This window comes from Zootoca vivipara, chromosome 6, assembly GCF_965207765.1.
Source record: "Zootoca vivipara chromosome 6, rZooViv2.hap1.1, whole genome shotgun sequence".
NCBI classification, from domain to species: Eukaryota; Metazoa; Chordata; class Lepidosauria; order Squamata; family Lacertidae; genus Zootoca; species Zootoca vivipara.
Genome location: NC_142589.1, coordinates 93,482,899 through 93,505,135, shown reverse-complemented (window position 1 = coordinate 93,505,135; position 22,237 = coordinate 93,482,899). Strand labels below are relative to the sequence as shown.

At 47.1% G+C, this 22,237-nt stretch overlaps 1 protein-coding gene across 1 annotated transcript in view; it reads right to left on the bottom strand.

The window, feature by feature from the left end:
• Positions 1–22,237, bottom strand: part of ABCA7 (ATP binding cassette subfamily A member 7) — a 78,265-nt gene that overhangs the window by 25,733 nt on the left and 30,295 nt on the right. The window contains 11 exon segments of the mRNA XM_088671370.1: positions 641–780; positions 1,545–1,676; positions 2,952–3,123; positions 4,582–4,701; positions 8,658–8,862; positions 11,977–12,198; positions 13,820–14,042; positions 17,726–17,911; positions 18,805–19,019; positions 20,297–20,476; positions 21,962–22,078. Coding sequence (XP_088527496.1) covers positions 641–780; positions 1,545–1,676; positions 2,952–3,123; positions 4,582–4,701; positions 8,658–8,862; positions 11,977–12,198; positions 13,820–14,042; positions 17,726–17,911; positions 18,805–19,019; positions 20,297–20,476; positions 21,962–22,078 — 1,912 coding nt within the window.

Sequence of the window (22,237 nt, the reverse complement as noted above, 5' to 3'; positions counted from 1 at the left end):
TTTCATGGGAGAAATGTTGGAGGGGATGGAATAGGATGCCCCTATTTTCACGGGAGAAATGTTGGAGGGGATGGAATAGGAGGTCCCTATTTTCATAGGAGAAATGTTGGAGGGGATGGAATAGGAGGTCCCTCTTTTCATAGGAGAAATGTTGGAGGGGATGGAATAGGACGTCCCTCTTTTCATAGGAGAAATGTTGGAGGGGATGGAATAGGACGTCCCTATTTTCACGGGAGAAATGTTGGAGGTGATGGAATAGGACGTCCCTATTTTCACGGGAGAAATGTTGGAGGGGATGGAATAGGATGTCCCTATTTTCACGGGAGAAATGTTGGAGGGGATGGAATAGGACGTCTCTCTTTTCATAGGAGAAACGTTGGAGGGGATGGAATAGGGCGTCCCAATTTTCATCAGAGAAGTGTTGGAGGGGATGGAATAGGATGTCCCTATTTTCACGGGAGAAATGTTGGAGGGGATGGAATAGGACGTCTCTCTTTTCATAGGAGAAACGTTGGAGGGGATGGAATAGCACGTCCCTATTTTCACGGGGGGAACGTTGAAGGGGAGAGGCCCCGTTCATTCGTCTTCCCTTAGGACTCCCCCTCCTCCTCCCCCATATCCTATGACCCCCCAAACTCACCTGACAGGTTCTTGGTCTGATCTCGCCTCTTGTGGGGCAGCCCCACATCCTGGATGATCTGTTCCGTCTCCTTCCGGACTTGCTCTCCAGAAAGGCCCTTGAGGCGGCCGTAAAACCAGATATGCTCTTCCACGGTCAGGCTGGAGGGGGACGGGGAGGTTTTTTTGGGGGGGGGAGATGCAGGAGAGAGAGAGAGAGAGAGAGAGAGAGAGAGAGAGAGAGGGAGAAGACGTCAAGAGGATGCTAAACACTCCGCAGCGAAAACGCCATGGGCCGGAAAATAGATCTGCACACCAGACCTTTAAGCTTCTCTGTATGCTGTCTGTTTGCCGTAATAAACGGCGATGTGCTCTATTATTGCAATGCGTTCTACGTAGGTCCGCCTCTGAAGACGGTCTGGAAACATCAGCCGGTGCAGAAATCAGCGGCCTGGTCGCTCACCGGACCGGCTAGACAGCTTGAGCCTATCGCACCAATCCTGGTCCGACTGCACTGGCTACGAATCCATTTCCGAGCCCAATTCCAAGTGCTGGTTTGGACCTATAAAGCTTTAAATGGCTCAGGACCTCAAGACCTCCCCGTATGAACTGACCCGGACCCTAAGATCATCATCAGAGGCCCTTCTTCGTAAGCTTCCTCTGTGCGAGGTCCGGAGGCTGAATACACGAGAACAGGGCCTTTTCCGTGGTGGCTCCGTTTCTGGGATGCTCTCCCCAGGGAGGCTCGCCCGGCACATAATTTTAGGCACCAGGCGAAAACGTTTTTCTCTAACCAGGCAGATTAACACCCTATCCTTTTAAACCGGGGGCCGCTGGGAGGGTTTGTTTTTGTGGGTTTACACTGCAAACCACCCCACGTCGCTCAAAACCGAAGAGACAAAAGGACGATAAAATAAGCAAGTTACATGTCGAAGAGGACGTTGTGTTGAGGACAGACGCCCATCGTCCTCCGGATGACGTCCATGTCGGAACAGATGTCCCTCCCCATCACATACGCCGTCCCGGAACTGGGGGGCAGCAAGCCAGTCAGGATGGACCTAGGATGTCGCAAAGAGGCAGGGAGAAATGATCGATTCAGCGCCCAAACTTAGCTCTCAGCTGTTGTGCAACAAGTCGTCTTTAAGAGGTCAAACCAGGGGTCAGCAAACTTTTTCTGCAGGGGGCCGGTCCACTGTCCCTCAGACCTTGGGGGGGGGGGCGGACTGTATTTTGAAGGGGGGGATGAACGAATTTCTATGCCCCACAAATGACCCAGAGATGCATTTTAAATAAAAGGACACATTCTACTCATGTAAAAACACACTGATTCCCGGACCATCCGTGGGCTGGATTTAGAAGGTGATTGGACCGGAGCCGGCCCCCGGGCCTTAGTTTGCCTACCCATGGGTCAAGGAAATGGGTGCCTTTGAAAACGAATTGTTAGAGGTGCACCTGCTAAAGACATTGTCGTTTATAAAAGGCCATCTAGTTACTTAGACAGGTGGTTCAGTATATTGCTGAATTTATTGCATATTTATTTCACAACATTTACATGCCTCTCGATTGTAAGGGGGCGGTTTGGGAAGTCTCAAAGTGGTTTATATCTTCTAAATGTTTCATTTTTAATTGAAAACACTTCCTTTATTTTACTTCAATATAAGGTTGATTATAGGGAACAGAATATGAATTGGAAATAACCAGGAAAACTATGCAGCGACAAGGGGAACAGAAAGGAAAGCCGGTTTTTCGAAAGATCGCATTAGATTTCTTTTTTATTTGTGGCTGATTTGTTACGATGTGGAATATCAATTAAAAAACGTTTTGGCAAAAGAAATAAGACGCTTGTCTTAAAAACATTAAGATAAATTCAACAGTGTAAATAAGTTTTGATGGATGTGATAATGGATGCCGAATGGTTTAGTTTTTGTAAAATATGCAGGGATTTATGATAAGCAAAAGGAAGTGTGGAAAGAGAAGGGAAGTCGCTGATAATTTAAGGATGCTTAAATGACTATTCCAAATTGTAAAACATAAAATTTAATAAATATTATGTAAGAAAAAAGAAATGAAATGTTTGCCGAACAAGCTATTGCTTTATCTCTCGTTAACTGCTTTGGGTGTGTTTGTATGTTAAAAAAGCAGTGTATAATTGTTACAAAATAAATAAAAATAATGAGAGGAGAACTAACATCTTCACGCAGAGACCATTTTTAGCAGGAATCTGCTTCCTCGACAGATGTCGTTCGGCAACATCTGGAGGGCTAAAAGTTCCCCAACCTTGGACAATACACAGAGACTAACCTCCGGGTCAACATATTCCCGGTTCAACTTACATTGTGGTCGTCTTCCCGGCCCCGTTATGTCCCAGGAAGGATGTGATCTGGCCCTCGTAGAAGTCGAGGCTCAGGCCGTTGACAGCAATCTTCCCGCCACTGCGATAGATCTTCACCAGGTTGCGGATCGAGACCCCCACCTTTAGGTGGGCGGGAGGGTCCTCCACGATCACTGCGGGGAAATGAGCCGACGGGTCAGGAAGCTGTGCGTCCTCTACATTTCCGCACAAATGTGCATTATGTTCCGTTCCGTTCCATTCATGAGACGCATCCTTGAAGCACAGGTAAAAGCAAAGGACCCCTGGACGGTTCAGTCCAGTCAAAGACGACTCTGGGGTTGCAGCGCTCATCTCGCTTTCAGGCCGAGGGAGCCAGCATTTGACCACAGACAGCTTTCTGGGTCATGTAGCCAGCAGGACTAAACAGTTTCTGGCGCAACGGGACACAGTGACGGAAACCAGAGCGCACGGAAACGCCGTTTACCTTCTCGCCGCAGCGGTACCTATTTATCTACTTGCACTTTTTGGAGTACTTTCGAACTCCAAGGTTGGCAGGAGCAGGGACAGAGCAACGGGAGCTCACTCCGTCGCAAGGATTCGAACCGCCACCCTTCTGATTGGCAAGCCCTAGTTTAGACCACAGCGCCACCCCACGTCCCTCCTCGAAGCACAAGGCATTGGCCGCCAGAAAGCATCGAAACTCTTTCGTCGATGCTATGGGGGTCAGGAACCTTAAACCCGGCACCCCCCCCCAAAGTGGGCGTCCCCCCGCAGGGGAGGGGAGAACCGGGACGATCCCAGGGGGCGGTAGGAGCCCTGAGGTTCGTTGAATAAAAATAACGGGGCAGTGGAAACATAAAGAAAGGAGAACATTTCGGGGGGAAACCGAATGTATGTTTGTATGTTTCATCTGTTGCGTAATGGCATCGCTAGGTTCAAGGGCGGTCGAAATATAGATTAATAATAATAATAATAATAATAATAATTTATTTATACCCCACCCATCCGGCTGGGTTTCCCCAGCCACTCTGGGCAGCTCCCAACAGAATATTAAACAAAAGATAAAATATCGAACATCAAAAACGTCCCTAAATGTACAAATTTGTCTCAGCATCTTTCTGTTTCTTTGCTTAAAGAAGGTAGATTTCCATCAGGGCGCTGAGTTCCCTCTCTCTTTTTAAATCTGTTGTCTATTTCTTCCTCTTTATTTCTCACTCTCCCTTTCCTTTTTCCCTGCTTCTCTCTCTCTCTCTTTTTCTGTGTTCTTATTGTATTTCAATGTTTTAGTTTTGGGCAACCCTACCCCCGATATTTGATATTAAGTTTTGTTTTTCTCTTTAAAAATCCCAATAAATCAAGAAAAGAAAGTTTGGGGTGGCATGTTAATAGTATAGGTACTGGTCTCAAATGACACAGCATTTCTGTTATTCAAGGGACCAGGCAGCGTTTGCCTCCCAGTCGATTGAGACCATGTAAAAGGGCTTTACGGTTTTGTTTCGTTGTTTTCTCAATTCCACAAAGCACTGAGAGATGCGGTTGCCGCACAGGCTGCAGGAGGCTGCCCTCAAAAGGAGAAAAGAGGCAAAGGGGCCACGCCAAAAAAGGCCCCGCAGAATCAACAGCGGCTTTACCTTCGGCCGAGTTGAGAGAATTTGTAGGGATGGGGTGAGGGGAGCCATCGCCCAAGGCCTCTCCGAACCAGTAACTCTTCTGGAATGGAAAATTCCATGGCTTGGGGATCCCATATTGGCCTGGAACACAAGCAGGAACAGTAAACTGGGGCGAGGACAAAAAAAAATCAGGGTTGCCATATTTTGAAGAGCGAAAAAGAGGACACGTTTGCCGACTTCTGCTTTTAACTACAGATCAGCTCTCATTCTAAATACCCCTCCTATATGTAGGCTTTAGAACAGGCATCCTCAAAATGCGGCCCTCCAGATGTTTTGGCCTACAATTCCCATGATCCCTAGCTAAAGGACCAGTGGTCGGGGGAGATGGGAATTGTAGTCCAAAACATCTGGAGGGCCGAAGTTTGGGGATGCCTGCTTTAGAAGCTGTGATAAATTGCTAGTAGCAATGTTCTTACCTTCCTTTTCTCTTTTTTTAGTTTTTTAATTAAACTTTTCATTAGCTTTACAATCAATTCAACATTTCAAAATTTGACTTCCTTCCCCCTCTTCCTGCGGTTCCTTAAATGTATTTTTTAAATATCCAAATTAACTTACTGTACTCATTTATTCATCTTCTTTAAATATATGCTCTTATGTAACTGCAGGTTATTACAATAATCCTGCCAGTGTTGTTTTTTTTATCTGTTTACAATTTATCTGTAAATATTCAATAAACCATTTCCATTCTTTTATAAAAAAAAGTTCATCTTGATTTCTTATTATTCCGGTAAGTTTTGCGCATTTCTGCATATTCCATAAGTTTTTGTATCCATTTCTCCTTTCCTGGGACTTCTGCTTCTTTCCACTTTGGGGCAAGTAAAACTCTTGCTGCTGTAGTAGCCTATATAAATTTCTACACAATTCTGTCCCTATAATTCCAAAAAAAGAAAGAAAAATCTTTGGGGCAATGTTCTTAACTTTCAACAAGAAGATTTTGATAATGCATATTGGGCAAAAAAAATGAAAGGCACGAATACAGGATGGGTGACATCTGGCTTGAGAGCAGTACATGTGAAAAGGATCTAGGAGTCTTGGTAGACCACAAACTTGACATGAGTCAGCAGCGTGATGCAGCAGCTCAAAAAGCCAATGCAATTCTGGGTTGCATCAATAGGAGTATAGCATCTAGATCAAGGGAAGTAATAGTACCACTGTATTCTGCTCTGGTCAGACCTCACCTGGAGTACTGTGTCCAGTTCTGGGCACACAGTTCAAGAAGGATACTGACAAGCTGGAACGTGTCCAGAGGAGGGCAACCAAAATGGTCAAAGGCCTGGAAACGATGCCTTATGAGGAACGGCTTAGGGAGCTGGGTATGTTTAGCCTGGAGAAGAGAAGGTTAAGGGGTGATATGATAGCCATGTTCAAATACAGTGGTGCCTCACTAGACGAATTTAATTCGTTCCACGGGTCTATTCTTATACAGTGGAACCTCGGTTTATGAACACCTCGGTTTATGAATTTTCGGTTTATTAACGCCGCGGACCCATCTGGAACGGATTAATTCATTTTACATTACTTTCAATGGGAAAGTTCGCTTCAGTTTATGAACGCTTCAGTTTATGAACAGACTTCCGGAACCAATTACACCCATGCTTCAGTTTATGAACGCTTCAGTTTAAGTACTCTGCGGACCCGTCTGGAACAGATTAATCCACTTTCCATTACTTTCAATGGGAAAGTTCGCTTCAGTTTATGAACGCTTCAGTTTAAGTACTCCACAGATTGTCTGGAACAGATTAATCCACTTTCCATTACTTTCAATGGGAAAGTTCGCTTCGGTTTATGAACGCTTCAGTTTATGAACAGACTTCCAGAACCAATTGTGTTCATAAACTGAGGTACCACTGTAACGAAAAATTTGTCTAGCGAATCCCATAGGAATGCATTGAATCTTTTTAAAAAGAAATTTGCCCATAGGAACGCATTAATTGAATTTCAATGCATTCCTATGGGAAACCGCGATTCGCTAGACAAATTTTTCGTAAAACGAATTTGTCTAGCGAGGCAACCTCCGCTAGAAAATTCCTTTCTTTAAGTGAAAATTTTGTCTTACGGGGCGTTTGTTAAGCGAGGCACCACTGTATATGAAAGGATGTCATATGGAGGAGGGAGAAAGATTGTTTTCTGCTGCTCCAGAGAAGCGGACACGGAGCAATGGATTCAAACTTCAAGAAAGAAGATTCCACCTAAACATTAGGAAGAACTTCCTGACAGTAAGAGCTGTTCGGCAGTGGAATTTGCTACCAAGGAGTGTGGTGGAGTCTCCTTCTTTGGAGGTCTTTAAGCAGAGGCTTGACAGGCATACGTCAAGAATGCTTTGATGGTGTTTCCTGCTCGGCAGGGGGTTGGACTGGATGGCATTGGTGGTCTCTTCCAAATCTACGATTCTATGATTCTATGCTCATGAAAGCTGGGGTCATGTTCACCTCTTTGTGAACATCAGTGTGCTCAGAACAATTTATTAAACCAGAGACCAAATTGCAAACATGTGCTGCATTATGGAGAAAGCTAGAAAGTTCCAGTAAAACATCTACTTCTGCTTCATTGACTATGCAAAAGCCTTTGACTGTGTCGACCACAGCAAACTATGGCAAGTTCTTAAAGAAATGGGAGTGCCTGATCACCTCATCTGTCTCCTGGGAAATCTCTATGTGGGACAAGAAGCTACAGTTAGAACTGGATATGGAACAACTGAGTGGTTCAAAATTGGGAAAGGAGTACGACAAGGTTGTATATTGTCTCCCTGCTTATTTAACTTATATGCAGAATTCATCATGCGAAAGGCTGGACTAGATGAATCCCAAACCGGAATTAAGATTGCCGGAACAAATATCAACAACCTCAGATATGCTGATGACACAACCTTGATGGCAGAAAGTGAGGAGGAATTAAAGAACCTTTTAAGGAGGGTGAAAGAGGAGAGCGCAAAATATGGTCTGAAGCTCAACATCATAAAACCAAGATCATGGCCACTGGTCCCATCACCTCCTGGCAAATAGAAGGGGAAGAAATGGAGGCAGTGAGAGATTTTACTTTCTTGGGCTCCTTGATCACTGCAGATGGTGACAGCAGTCACGAAATTAAAAGACGCCTGCTTCTTGGGAGAAAAGCAATGACAAACCTAGACAGCTTCTTATAAAGCAGAGACATCACCTTGCCGACAAAGGTCCGTATAGTTAAAGCTATGGTTTTCCCAGTAGTGATGTATGGAAGTGAGAGCTGGACCATAAAGAAGGCTGATCGCCGAAGAATTGATGCTTTTGAATTATGGTGCTGGAGGAGACTCTTGAGAGTCCCATGGACTGCAAGAAGATCAAACCTATCCATTCTGAAGGAAATCAGCCCTGAGCGCTCCCTGGAAGGACAGATCCTGAAGCTGAGGCTCCAATACTTTGGCCACCTCATGAGAAGAGAAGACTCCCTGGAAAAGACCCTGATGTTGGGAAAGATGGAGGGCACAAGGAGAAGGGGACGACAGAGGACGAGGTGGTTGGACAGTGTTCTCGAAGCTACGAACATGAGTTTGACCAAACTGCGGGAGGCAGTGCAAGGAAGGAGTGCCTGGCGTGCTCTGGTCCATGGGGTCACGAAGAGTCGGACACGACTAAACAACAATATGATGTACATATGGACTCTCCTGTGAAGTCTTGTCCTCTCATAATCCCTCTCCAAAATCTTGTAGCTGAGCCAGAGTCCTTTGAGTTCAGTCGCAAGAAAAGGGATTTCTATAGGATGCAGCTAGTTTAAGATGCTACTCTGTTGTGATTCTCTGCTGCAGACCAGCTTAGATCTGAGTCGAATGCACTAGGAAATTTTTCTTGCGTTACTTTAAACAAAACAAAAAACCAAGACATTGTGCCAAATTTTAAAAATCCGCCTGGGCAGAAATTTTAATCCTGAAAAGGAGGGCAAAAGAGGACATATGGCAACCCTGCATGATCAACCTTCAAAAACTACATCATGGAGGTCGCAGATAAAGCTTTGAATAGGTTGAAATTCTCGCTGCCTTGCGAGAACGGAGGTGCGCCGCTTACCTGGGAATACCCCTTCGATGTACCACGTGGCCAGTCCGTAGAGGACGGCGTCCAGGAGGAGCAACCCGCCCGATGTGGCAAAGGTGTACCGGTCGCCTTCCACGGGGCTCGAGTTCAAGTTGTACCACTGGATGCCCAAGCCCTGCTCCTCGTAGAGGGAGAAATACTCGCAGCCGAAACCAAAGGCGACGGGGGACAAGAGGCTCTGTCGTGAGGGAGAGATGGGACAGAGGATGCTTAAAAAGCTGGGCTGGTACCCAATGCGAATTACGCTGATCCACTGGAATGAATGAGAATAATAATAATAATAATAATAATAATAATAATAATAATAATAATAATTTATTATTTATACCCGCCCATCTGGCTGGATTTCCCTAGCTACCCTGGGTGGCTTCTAGCAAAATATTAAAATACAATAATCAGACTAGCACATGTCTGTTAATTTCCGGGGGGGGGGGTCCTAAACCTGGGTTTTAGGATGTCGGAGAAGCAAGGCTAGAACATATGGTTGTATCCAATGTTGTTTAGGATAATGCAATAAAAAATAGAAACGCGCCACATCATTTAAACAACAACGGCAACAAAATAATAATAATAGGATAAAAATCTTTAAAAATGTTTTGTAGTTCGAAACAGCTCTTTTAATTAAAATCCACAATAAGCTAAAACCACATTAAAGCACATGTCGACATCCTGCATATCTGGGTTGCTGTCACAGGGAGGTGCGTTGCAGCTACTCTAGAGTAATGACTCTCCAGACCATTGCCTTTTCATGCTTTTATTGTGTGCAAACTATTTACAGTGCTGGAGCTGTACAATGTACATGTTCTCAGTTGGAGTCAGAACCCTGGAATGGCGATTCCCGCGTTCTTTTCCAGCAAAGCAGTCTGGGAATCGCAAATCTCCTCCCCCCTTTCTTTCGGCGCAATTCTGGAACTGGAGGGAGAGGTCTTTTTGCCGTGTTTTCCCTCCTCCCCCTTTCCCTCTCCCTTCCTTCCTCTCCCAAGCGGGGCAGTGGCTCTGCGACCCTGCCAGAGCCATGTCCTACACTTCCTGCTTCCCCGCTGGAGTCTTCCCCCTCTGTGCTGCCGCTGGTACTCGGGGAAGAGCTGGTTCTCAAGATGGGAGGGGCTTGTCTGTAGCCCCTGTCCCTCACACTGGGTAAACCAAAATCCTTTTTGGCGCGAGCCGAAAAAGAGTATGGAATCATAGAAGTGATTTTGGGATAGGCTCAGTTGGTAGAGCGTGAGACTCTCGTTCTCAGGGTTGTGGGTTCGAGCCCCATGCTGGGTGAAAGATTCCTGCATTGCAGGGGGTTGGACTAGGTGACTCTGGGGGTCCCTTCCAACTCTACAATTCTATGAAACGTACAGCCAGAAGGGTCCCCCGAGAATCATCTACATAGCTGCCAAGTACCCCGTTTTCCCCGGGAAACCCCCGTTTTTACTTACCTTTCCCCGGTGGTCCCCCGTATCACTTCATCTCCCATTTTTCTCCATTATTTTCTCCTGCCGGCGGCCATTTTTTTCTTTCCGATTTGCCCTTCTACGGGCACCAAAAATGGCCGCCGGCGGCTTCAAAAGTCGCATCTACGCATGTCCGGAAGTGGCGGCAGTGGCCATTTTTGGTGCCCATAGATGGGCGGAGCGACACCAGAAGTTGCGTCAACGCACTTCCTGACATGCGTACAAGCGACTTTTGAAGCCGACGGCGGCCATTTTTTGTGCCCATAGAAGGGCAAAGCGACATCGGAAGTTATGTCAACGCAACTTCCGGTGTCACATAACTGCCGGTCCCGGATTCTGCAGTCCAGGACTTGGAAGGTAAGTATCTAGCCTGGCCCCCTGTGATGCAGGAGTCCTGGCTGCTGCTGTCCCTGGGTGGGCACGAACCAGCAACTTTCTGGTTAGCAGGCAGACGCCCTGACCTGCCCAATGTTAGCAGCCAGGCGCTTAGCAGCCAGGCAGAGGCACCTGCCCAATGTCACATGGCAGGTAGTTCCAAAGCCTAGGTACCAACAAGTAATATGTGACAGCTTTAACAGTGCTGGTTCTGTCAACTGGTCCCAAGTTAAGGGCTTTATTTACCAATAGCAACACCTTGAACCTCTGCTTCCAGATGAAAAGAAAGGGAAGGCCCACACAAGGAATTCAGTCCTGAAGTCACCAGCCAGGAATGGTTCGAATAATTCAGGATACAGGTGAAACTCGGAAAATTAGAATAGCGTCGAAAAGTGCATTTATTTCAGTAACGCAACTGAAACCAATATATGAGATAGATGCATGACATGCAAAGCAAGATATGCCAAGCCTTTATTTGTTGTCATTGTAATTATTTGTCGTTAGGCGGGTCAATTATAAATGAAATGTAATTAATGAAATGTAATAGCGATGTTTATTTTTGTATTATGGTAACTATTTGTTTTATTACTGTGGAATTTCCAAAAGAAAGCGTGCGTAAAAATTAGAAGAAAAATAAAAAAAGAATAAGTTGCATTACTGAAATAAATGCACTTTTCGACGATATTCTAATTTTTCACCTGTAGGAGGCCCCTTGCGCCGTTTACTCTTGTCGTTTTTGAACATCTCAAATTAACGCCATTCATTTCTCTCAGCAGTAGTTTTATTGCTTCCTTCTGTTTGCAAACTGCAATATTTGGGGGGGGGGTTTTTACAATCAAGTGACGTATAGATTTTGCAAAGCAGAATAAATAACCGCTTCTTTAGGGTGGAGTGTTCAGCTTCTCTCTCTTTCTCACTCTCTCCATACTGAATTTCGGCTGCAGGGTTAAATTCAAGGAGGATCGGGAAATGTTTGTGGGTTATGTAACCCAAACCACTGCAAGCAGCGAGTAGCCTTACGGTAAGAACAGCCGTGAAATATTCGAAAACGTCGTGGAGCCATAGAAAAATTATAACATGCAGCAATCTCTGAAAAACTAGGGGAACCACGGAGGGGATGGAAGGGAAGTCAGTTTTATTTTAAATTCTTTCGAAATACAGCCATGCCTTGCAAGTCGAACGCAATCCGTTCCAGAAGTCCATTCGACTTCCAAAACATTCAGAAACCAATCGGAAGCCCCGTCAGACGTTCGGGTTCCAAAAACAGTTTGCAAACCGGAACACTCCCTTCCGGGTTTGAGGCGTCCGGGAGACAAAACGTTCGGGAACTCGGCTGTTCGGAAACCAGGGTATAGAAGAAGAATTTCAACTGCTAGAGGGGTGGTTTTGGAACGAGGGAAAGTGAGGATGCTTTTTAGAGGGGGGAGGAAAGGAAAAACCTCTTAGGAGAGCAGATGGGGAAGAGGTCCTCTCACCACAAACAGCCTCAACGGGAAGGTGATCCGCTCTCGCCAAGCCACGCAGAGGACGTAGGGCAGGTAAAACGAAAAGTAGATGATCCCACCACAAGCCGAGGCCAGGTTGGCTCTGGAGAACAAGGTGCTGATGAGGAAACACTGGGAAATGGTTGCCACGGCAAAAGTGGCCAGGAAAAGGAAGACCACGGCAGGGTCACTGTATGGAAGGATGTCCCCCACCTGGAACAAAGGGGGGAGGGAGAGAAAACAGAAAGGTAAACCTGTCAAAAAATGGCTAACATTTGCTAGAATGCTAATGATTTAGCTGAGATTCCTAAATGGCAGCGGGTTGGACTGGATGACCTCTGGGGGTCCCTCCCAACTCTTATCATTCCACAAAATAAAACAATCCATGTAACAACAGGGAGGATTGCAGGGAGTCAGCTGACTCAATGGGAAACCTCAGTCGCCAACCCGGCGCCCAGAAATCGCCCCGCAGTTGTGTCAGTAGCAAAACGCGCCTGGGGAATTTTGAGCGCTGGGCAAGAGGTTCCGGTGGAGCAACTTCCAGCCACCAACTCTGGAAAGAGGACAAGACAAACTGATGGAGCTAAAGTAAAAAGGTAAAGGACCCCTGGACGGTTAAGTCCAGTCAAAGGCGACTATGGGGTTGCGGCGCTCATCTCGCTTTCAGGCTGAGGGAGCCGGCGTTTGTCCGCAGACACCTTTCCGGGTCATGTGGCCAGCAGGACTAAACCGCTTCTAGTGCAACGGAACACCATGATGGAAACCAGAGCAGCACAGAAACGCCGTTTACTTTTCCGCTACTTGCGTTGGCGTGCTTTCGAACTGCTAGGTTGGCAGGAGCCGGGACAGAGCAACGGGAGCTCACCCCCTCGCAGGGATTCGAACCGCTGACCTTCAGATCAGCAAGCCCAAGGGCTCAGTGGCTTAGACCACAGCGCCACCTGCGTCCCGAGAATGCTAGTTGTCAACGGCGGAAACCAGATCAGAATCAACTTTATTTGTATCAGCCGCTAGCAATAAAATAAAATACAACGTACGGAAGATGGGAGCAAAGGCTTGACTGGACAAAATACATTCTAGAGGTTTCCATCCATCATCAAATATCGCATCTTTATTCTAATCGCCCTTGCTAAAAAAATAAAATAAAATACAGTTTTTGCTATCCCCTGGTTACCATGATCTGCTGGAATAAAAAGGCACAGCAGCAAAGGTAGGCATAGCGGTTGAGGGGTAATAACCTCGCTCCTCAAATCTTTATAAATAGTAGAAGCTAACGGCACATGAGTGACTGATTCAATACTGCCATCTCCACGGGGATATGCAGTTGATATCAAATTGATCCAATCCCCCCCCCAACTGATTGCAAATAAGGTTTATTATAAAAGATTTACAGGCTTTCAGCTGTTTGCAATCAGCCAATCAAAGTAGCATTCTCAGCTGAATTTGAAGCATTGGTACATTTTTGTTAACGTGTGGTAGCTTTGCAAAAAAGCTCCCTGGGAAAATGATAAATAATGAGCTGATGAATAGGTTGAAAATGACAATAAAGGGGGGGGGGAACCAATACAATAGGGAAACTCAAAACGGAAGCCTCGTGGCACATTCGGCTACGGAAATCGTTCGAAAACTGGAGCAGTTTCTTCCGGGTTTTCGGCGAAACGTTCGTCAACGGAGGCGTTTGAAAACCGAGGTTGCACTGTGTAAGCAAAAGCTCCTCACTTTACGACACAGGAAATAGTTGAAAAGTTGTAACCTGAATGGGGCACTCTGCACATGCCCCGGCGGATATCGGATGAGCAGCAAAGTGCGGGGGGCAGCAGCAAAAGAAGCTCACCTTGAGGATGAGAACCAGCAAGGCGGCGCTGGCCAGGAAAGGGATGAAGCTGCTCAGGAACCAGCTGAACCATAGGGTCCCGCTGCTGAGCCCCATAATCTTCATGGTCTCCTTCAGACGGGCTTCCTTCTCGTGGACCACCCCTTTGATGATCATCGCGACCGAGTAGATCCACGCCAAGGTCATGAACAGCGGCAAGGAGCGGTTGAGGACACGCAGGAATCTGGCAAAAAGCGAGTGGCGAGGGGAAGCCGCGTCAAGCGGGCCGGGATCGACCTGTAATATTTTCCCCGCGATCCCCTTTAAACTCAAACAAATAAGGATCACAACAGGTTCTTTCCTCTTACTGGGAGAGACACATTGCCTTCTCTCTCAGGAGTCCCTGGTCCTGAATGGGGTCACTGTGCCCCTGAAGGACCAGGTGCGCAGCCTGGGAGTCATTTTGGACCCACAGCTGTCCATGGAAGCACAGGTCAATTCTGTGTCCAGGGCAGCTGTCTACCAGCTCCATCTTGGACCAGCTTGGACTACTGCAATGCACTCTCTGTGGGGCTACCTTTGAAGGTGACTCGGAAACTGCAACTAATTCAGAATGTGGCAGCTAGACTGGGGACTGGGAGCGGCCGCTGAGACCATATAACACCGGTCCTAAAAGACCTACATTGGCTCCTAGGACGTTTCCGAGCACAATTCAAAGTGTTGGTGCTGACCTTTAAAGCCTTAAATGGACAGGGGGCAGGCAGGTGTGGAGGACTCCCTGGTCCTGAATGGGGTAACTGTGCCCCTGAAGGACCAGGTGCGCAGCCTGGGAGTCATTTTGGACTCACAGCTGTCCATGGAGGCACAGGTCAATTCTGTGTCCAGGGCGGCTGTCTACCAGCTCCATCTGGTATGCAGGATGAGACCCTCCCTGCTTGCAAACTGCCTCGCCAGAGTGGTTCATTCTCTGGTTATCTCCTGCTTGGACTACTGCCATGTGCTCTCCGTGGGGCTACCTTTGAAGGTGACCTGGAACCTGCAACTAATCCACAATGCGGCAGCTAGACTGGGGACTGGGAGCGGCCACTGAGACCATATAACACTAGTCCTAAAAGACCTACATTGGCTCCCAGTACGTTTCCGAGCACAATTCAAAGTGTTGTTGCTGACCTTGAAAGCCCTAAACAGCCCAGTATCCCTGAAGGAGTGTCTCCACCCCTATCGTCCAGCCAGGACATGGAGGTCCAGCTCCCAAGGGCCTTCTGGCGGTCCCCTCCCTGCGAGAAGTGAGGTTACATGGAAACAGGCAGAGGGCCTTCTCAGTAGTGGCACCCGCCCTGTGGAATGCACTTCCTTCAGGTGTCAAGGAGATAAACCACTATCTGACTTTTAGCAGACATCTGAAGGCAGCCCTGTTTAGGGAAGGTTTTTAATGTTTGGTGTTTTATTGTGTTTTTAATATTCTGCTGGGAGCCACCCAGAGTGGCTGGGGAAACCTAACCACATGGGCGGGGTATAAGTAATATATTAGTATTATTATTATTATTCATTAAGCAGATGATGAATTTCAAAAACTTTATTCAGCCCTCACCTGTGTTCTGATCTGCTTACTTAGGTCAGCAGCCTCGTCATGGAACGACACCCCACTGATTTTGCAACTGCGATACCCCTTTGCATCATTGAGTTTTTATAGGGTTGCCGTAATACGTTCTGAATACAGCCGTCAGAAACTGTGTCTGGGGGGGAATTGCTTAAATGTCCGTGAAAATCTCGGATGTATGGCAACCCCAGATGTCTAGATTTTGACAAATTTCCTTAGAAATATCTCAAAAACTGTGTTTTTTTAAATAAGATTTTGCTTAGCAACTTTGGGCAAAACTAAGAAAAGCTCAAAAACTTTGCCCCCCCCCTCCAAAAAAAGCTCAACTTTTTGATTTTCACCTTTTGAAATACGGCAACCCTAGTTTTTATGCTAGCATTCGTACTGTCAAGGTTCAAAATAAATCAGTAAATTCCTTTCCAGAATAGACTTTGCTCTTGCGGTATGAATGCGCCAGAAACAATAATATACCATATAATTTTAGGTTTCCCTTTCCTTGACACTCTTCAGAGACAAATACCAGAGACTCCTTCAAAGCTCAAAGGATCTAACCGCCAAGATTTTGCAATCCAATATCTCCCAAAACGACAGAGATTGTTTCAGGATATTTCACCGATATTTTTAAACTCAAATTTAAAACTACTTGGTTTTACTTAATGGTGCCTACTCGAGTCTTTTGTACACTTCATATGTTTGTTTGTTTGTTTAATTTATATACCGCCCTATACCCAGTCACCTCCAAAGGTAGCCCCACGTAGAGCGCATGGCAGTAGTCCAAGCGGGAGATAACCAGAGCATGCACCACTCTGGCCAGACAGTCTGCGGGCAGGGAAGGTCTCATCCTGCGTACCAGATGGAGCTGATAGACAGCTGCCCTGGATACAGAATTGACCTGCGCCTCCATGGACAGCTGTGAGCTCACTGGAAGGACAGATCCTGAAGCTGAGGCTCCAGTACTTTGACCACCTCATGAGAAGACTCCCTGGAAAAGACCCTGATGTTGGGAAAGATGGATCTCTGTGGGTAACCATTTGTAACTAACTTGCTATGCGGAAAGCGTGATAACTTTCTAATTAGTCAAATGTTTTGGACATTTCCTGAGCCATCATATCATAACTGTAGGATATAAATATTGTTGGTATGAGCAGCAGAAAAAAAATATATACTTTGTCTAAACAGTGATTGTCTTTTTCTCTGAGGTGTAAATGTATTTTGAGTGGGAAAGATGGAGGGCAAAAGTAGAAGGGGACGACAGAAGACGAGATGGTTGGACAGTGTTATAGAAGCGACCAACATGAGTCTGACCAAACTGTGGGAGGCAGTGGAAGACAGGAGGGCCTGGCGTGCTCTGGTCCACGGGGTTGAAGAGAGAGAATTGCTAATTGTATTATTGAGCTAGATCTGATCCTATAGTTTGCATTGCTTGCATTGTATGAATTCTGACTGTATAGGCCAGGGGTCCCCAGACTTACCGCGCGGCGGGCCGGAGGGCAGGGGAGTGCGCGCCCGTGCGCATGCGCACACGCACACGGTCGGGAAAAAATCGCCGAAAATCGCTTGTGCGCATGCGTATGGGCCTCCCCCGACCCGGAAGTGCATCGGAAATGACCTCTTCTGGGTGGGGAGAGGCCCATACGCATGCGCTCAAAGGATTTTCAGCGATTTTTTGCCGATTTTGAAGATCGTCACCGCGCCGTGCGCTGTAAGAGCGGGCGGCGGCAGCAGGCGGCGGGGGTCGTCGTGGGCCGGATTGGGAGGCCAATAGTTTGGGGGCCGTAGTTTGGGGACCCTGGTATAGGCTGTAGCCCTGGGATGTCTTGCTTAAAATGCTTTTCTCTTTGCCTCTATGCCTCTGTGTGCCAAAGGGGAAGCCAGGCAGAATGCTAAGCTATCAAGGCCGGATGAGCTGGCCCTGTCTGGAACACAGAAGGGCTTATCAGCTGCTATGCCTGACGCGTAGCCTCGTACTCAAGGCTGCTGGAAGTTGCTGGCTTGACGCACAAACTGAAGGCTAAAGGCTTTGTTGAGCCAGCATGTTGACCCCCTTTGCGTGCGTGACCCCATTGTGTGTGCACATTTACAGGGAGGGGGAAAGGAGCCCAAAGAAGTGTATAATAAGCTTTGCAATTTGTGTTTCTTTACTCTTGTCGTGGCTGACCACCAAGAGTCTCTTAATTAACTAAGAATTAAACTCTTTCTCTGGAACTCAACCCCGGTGTCGTTTTGACTATCTTTGTCCTGCCTGGGCGCAACTTAAAGGACCCTTAGTAGCTGATAAGGCTACAGGGTCACGAAGAGGCGGACACGACTAAACAACAACAACTTACATGTCGTCAACGTAGCAGGGATAAGGCATCTGTTGGATGTAGATCCCCATGCGGCCCTGCAGAGACGGCTCCTCGGCTTGGACCCGAACCACAGCTTGCTCCACGAGGTCTTGCACGTAAGCAAAGCCACCCCAGACATACCGCAGGTCGTCAAACGGGTCAGCCGCTGGTCCCGGGGCCCAAAACCTGGGCAACGTTCGCAGGAGGAGGGAACGGGGATGAGAGTCCCTTTTCTTGAGTGCACAATCAATTTTTGGTTTGCTTTGTGGTCAGGAGAACATTTGATAAGATTTCTTAGCTGCTCTTGAAAAGGTCTCTTTCCCCTCAAAAAAACCAACCGTTTCTATTAAATCTCCAAAAACATTCCAGAACATTATACAATTGAACAAACCCCAAAACCTAAACTTTCTTATTGACTATGCCTTAGTCCGTCGGAAATAGCGTCCAGGTGGAATTTCCCCGAAATTGGGGGAAATGGCAGGGAAAACCTGGGTATATGGCAACCCTTGTTGGCAGTGTTGATTTTTTGTGTGTGAATTTCCTTAATAGCTCAACAACTTCTTGGAGGGGGAGAGAATTTGCTAACAAAAGAGCTCAACTTTGGCCAAAAAAAGGAAAAGAAAGTTCAACAACTTTGCCAAGAAAAGCTCAATAACCTTTTTGTCCGGATTTTCACTTTATGAACTATGGCAACCCTATTCTTGCCTTACCATTTCCTGAAGTTTGTTTACTCCATTTTATTAGCTGCTTCACTATCTAAACCCCAGTATCGTTGATTCTTTCATTAACCCACAGCTTATAAAGCCGCACGCTTCAAATGCACGCTCGTCCGAGGTTTCTTTCTTTCCTCCTCCCCCCGCAACCCGCTTTCCTTTCGTGCCGTGCCTTTTCAGGCTGCATTCCTAAGGGGCGGGATCCTTTGTTCCTTTCTAAACAAGAGGAAGGAAAGGGCGCATGTGCGATATATGCGCCGAGGAGGGGGGTTGGACTAGATGGCCCTTGGGTTCCTTTCCAACGCTACAATTCTACGGATCTTTCTCAAACCGGGCAGAACGTCGCGAACGGCGGCGGCGGCTCACCTGTCCTTGATCTTGTTGGTGCGGGTGACGTCGTCGATGTCCATTCGGATTTTGAAGCGGACGTGGGGAGGCAGGACCCCGCCGAAATCGCTCTGGTTGTCCGGCGGCAGGAACACCACTCCAGCCCAGAACTGACGGTCCTCCAGCAGCTGCATGGCCCGCAAAACCAGCTGCTCCTCCGAGTCCACTGCCTCGATTTTGTTCAGCGAAATGCACTAGGAGAGAAACGGCCCCGTCGCCATGGGGCGGATCAGAGAGGAGGGATCCGTGCGGGAGGCACGTTCGCAACCTGCAGCGTTTGCAACCCGCAGTGCCGCATTGGTAGAAAGTGTATTAACCTATGGTCTGTGTGTACGGTTTGGGAGTTGCACAGTTGAGATTCCTGCCTTACAAGGGGGTTGGACTAGAGGACCTTTGGGGTCCCTTCCAACTCTACAATCCTAGGATTTGCATGGGGAGCAAATAGCAAAGACCTGATGAAGAGAGCGCAGCAGAGGCTATACTTTATGAGAATCCTCCAGAAAACAATCTCTCAAAGGACCTGCTGAGGGCATTTCACCACTGTACTGTATAAAGTGTATTAACCTATGGTCTGTGTGGTGTGTGGTTTGGGAGTCGCACGGTTGGGGAAAGAACAGCACATCACTAGCAGGGTTGTCTGAAGACTTGTAATGATGAACTCTCTCCCTGTTTATTATAAATTAAATCTCTTTTTTTGTAATAAGTCATTTAGCATTGGGAAAAAGAACAAAATACGCAAGAATATAAAGGTTAATTTTGAAAGCCAATTGGGGGGGGGGGAGTCGATGGACTCTATCGAGCCAGAGATGTAAAATGGACAATATTGGTGTGAACATATACTGTATTATTAAATGGAAAACTAGTTTAAAAATTATTTAAAACAACAACAACAGAAAGAGGAGGGCATTTGCTTCGTGTGCAGAAGGTTGTGGGTTCAATCCCCACCACCTTCAGGTTTGTATTTATTTTATTTTTAAATTGTATATTACTGCCCTTCCTCCGAAGATCAAAGGGCGGTTTGCACCGTTAAAAAAGAAAATGAGAAAACACCCAATGAAACAAAAAAAAAAAAACAGGCAATACAGAGCTGGGTGCTGGAGCAAGGGCACTTTAGTCAGAATCAAGCTGTTTTATTTTTAGGGGAAAGACTGTGGGTGATATGTACAATTTTGGTTGGCAGAGGGTGTTTAAGGAGAGGACAGAAATCACTGGGTTAAAAGCTGGCCGAAAGCCCAGAGGTATCATTATTATCGATTTACGTTGGGGTGGAAGGTCCGCACGCTAGGAAGGACTCGCTCACAAATTTATTGGCAGCCGCACGAATTATTATAATAAGCCAGGAAGCAGAAGGGGCAGGGTGTGTGTGAAATTGAGGAATGGTATTGAGAGGTGCGGGGTATAAAGCTATTAATGATAATTAACACATGGCGTTAAGGGAAGACAGGGAATATGCAGGAGAAAGGCAACACACCTCGATAAACTGGGACAAGGTGCCAATCGCCGCATCCACTTCGCCATAGGCCTGGCGCCAAGTGTAGGCTCGGCCGTCTGTCTCCGGAGACAGGAACTCTCTCAAGGCCGACACGTTCCAAAACGTCCCTTCCAGCTGCTGCTCCAGGAACTGGGCCACGCCGGGGGTCTCCAGCAGGTTCTGCGGGGGGTAAACAAAGGCATCCATCGTGGTGGAAAGGGACGCAGGTGGCACTGTGGTCTAAACTACAGAGCCTCTTGGCCTTGCCAATCAGAAGGTCGGCGGTTCGAATCCCTTTAACGGGGTGAGCTCCCATTGCTCTGTCTCAGCTTCTGCCAACCTAGCAGTTCGAAAGCATGCCTGTGCAAGTAGATAAATAAGTACTGCTCCAGCGGGAAGGGAAATGGCATTTCCGTGCGCTCTGGTTTCCGTCCTGCTGGCCACATGACCCAGAAAGCTGTCTGCGGACAAACGCCAGCTTCCTTGGCCCAAAAGCGAGATGAGCGCTGCAACCCCCGCAGAGTCGCCTTGGACTGGACTTAACCGTCCAGGGGTCCTTTGCCTTTTTACTACCAAACGTGGGGAGAGATGGCGAAGGGAAGGCTTGGCCCGAGACGACACCTCTCCGGACACAGAATCGCAGAGCTGGAAGCAAAAGCTTGATCCTATCCGTCAAAATCCCATTTAGAACGGATAAACCCCATTTCTCGTCCAGACCCATATATCCCAGCTGACCGGCAGGGAGTATTGCCGATCATAACCAGAGCTGGTGAGGCTCATTTGACGGCAATGAGGATAGAGCCATTTTAGTGTTGTCAGCCCAGCCCTGTGGAACTGACAGCCACTGGAAATTCAGCATGTGCTTCCTGCGCTGAATTTTAAAACGCTTCCTGAAAAACTTTTCCACTCCACCAGGCCTAGGCAGGCAATAAAGAATACATCCCCTTTAATGACCTACTGATCTTTCTTAGAATAATAATAATAATAATAATAATAATAATAATAATAATAATAATACAGTCGTACCTTGGAAACCAAAAGCCTTGGCACTCAATCGTTTTGGCTCCCGAACGCCGCAAACCTGGAAGTGAGTGTTCCGGTTTGTGAACGTTCTTTTGGAACCCGAACGTCCGGCGCAGCTTCTGTGGCTTCCGATTGGCTGCAGGAGCTTCCTGCAGCCAATCAGAAGCTGCGCCTTGGTGTCCGAACGTTTTGGAAGTCAAACAGACCTCCGGAATGGATTCCGTTCAGCTTCCAAGGTACGACTGAAATAAATTGGTATTTAGCTTTTCGTGCTGTTATTGTATGGCTTGGTTTCACATTTTACGGCTGTAAACCATTTTGGTATAGAGTGGTACCTTGGTTCTCAAACAGAATCCATTCCAGAAGTCCGTTCAACTTCCAAAAACATTCGGAAACCAAGGTACGGCTTCCGATTGGCTGCAGGAGCTTCCTGCACTCAATCGGAAGCCGCGTCGGACGTTTGGCTTCCGAAAAACGTTTGCAAACTGGAACACTCGCTTCAAGTCGCAAGACGTTCGAGATGCAAGGTACGACTGTATGTTATTCAGTGATATAATAGCACATAAATATTTTGATTGATTAATACCTGCTCCCGGCACAGACTCCTCCTTCCTTCCCCGCTTGCAAGCTCAAGAGACAAACCTGAACAGCTCTCACTTCCGGACTCGAGTTCATGAATGTGTACAGCTGGGGTCCCATATCTTCCCACGCCCCCCTCACTTCGCGCAAGACAGCCAGGTTCTCGAAAGTCCGGTTCACCTGGAAAGCAGGTTCCCTTGAATTAGAATGGCTAACCGCCCCCACCCCACAATGTTATTCTCACAACAGCCCTGCGAGGTAGGTTGGTCTGAGAGACTACGATTGGCCCTTCGAGTTTCATCATGCATGTTTCCCCGCTGCATTCTGGAGATTTTTCTC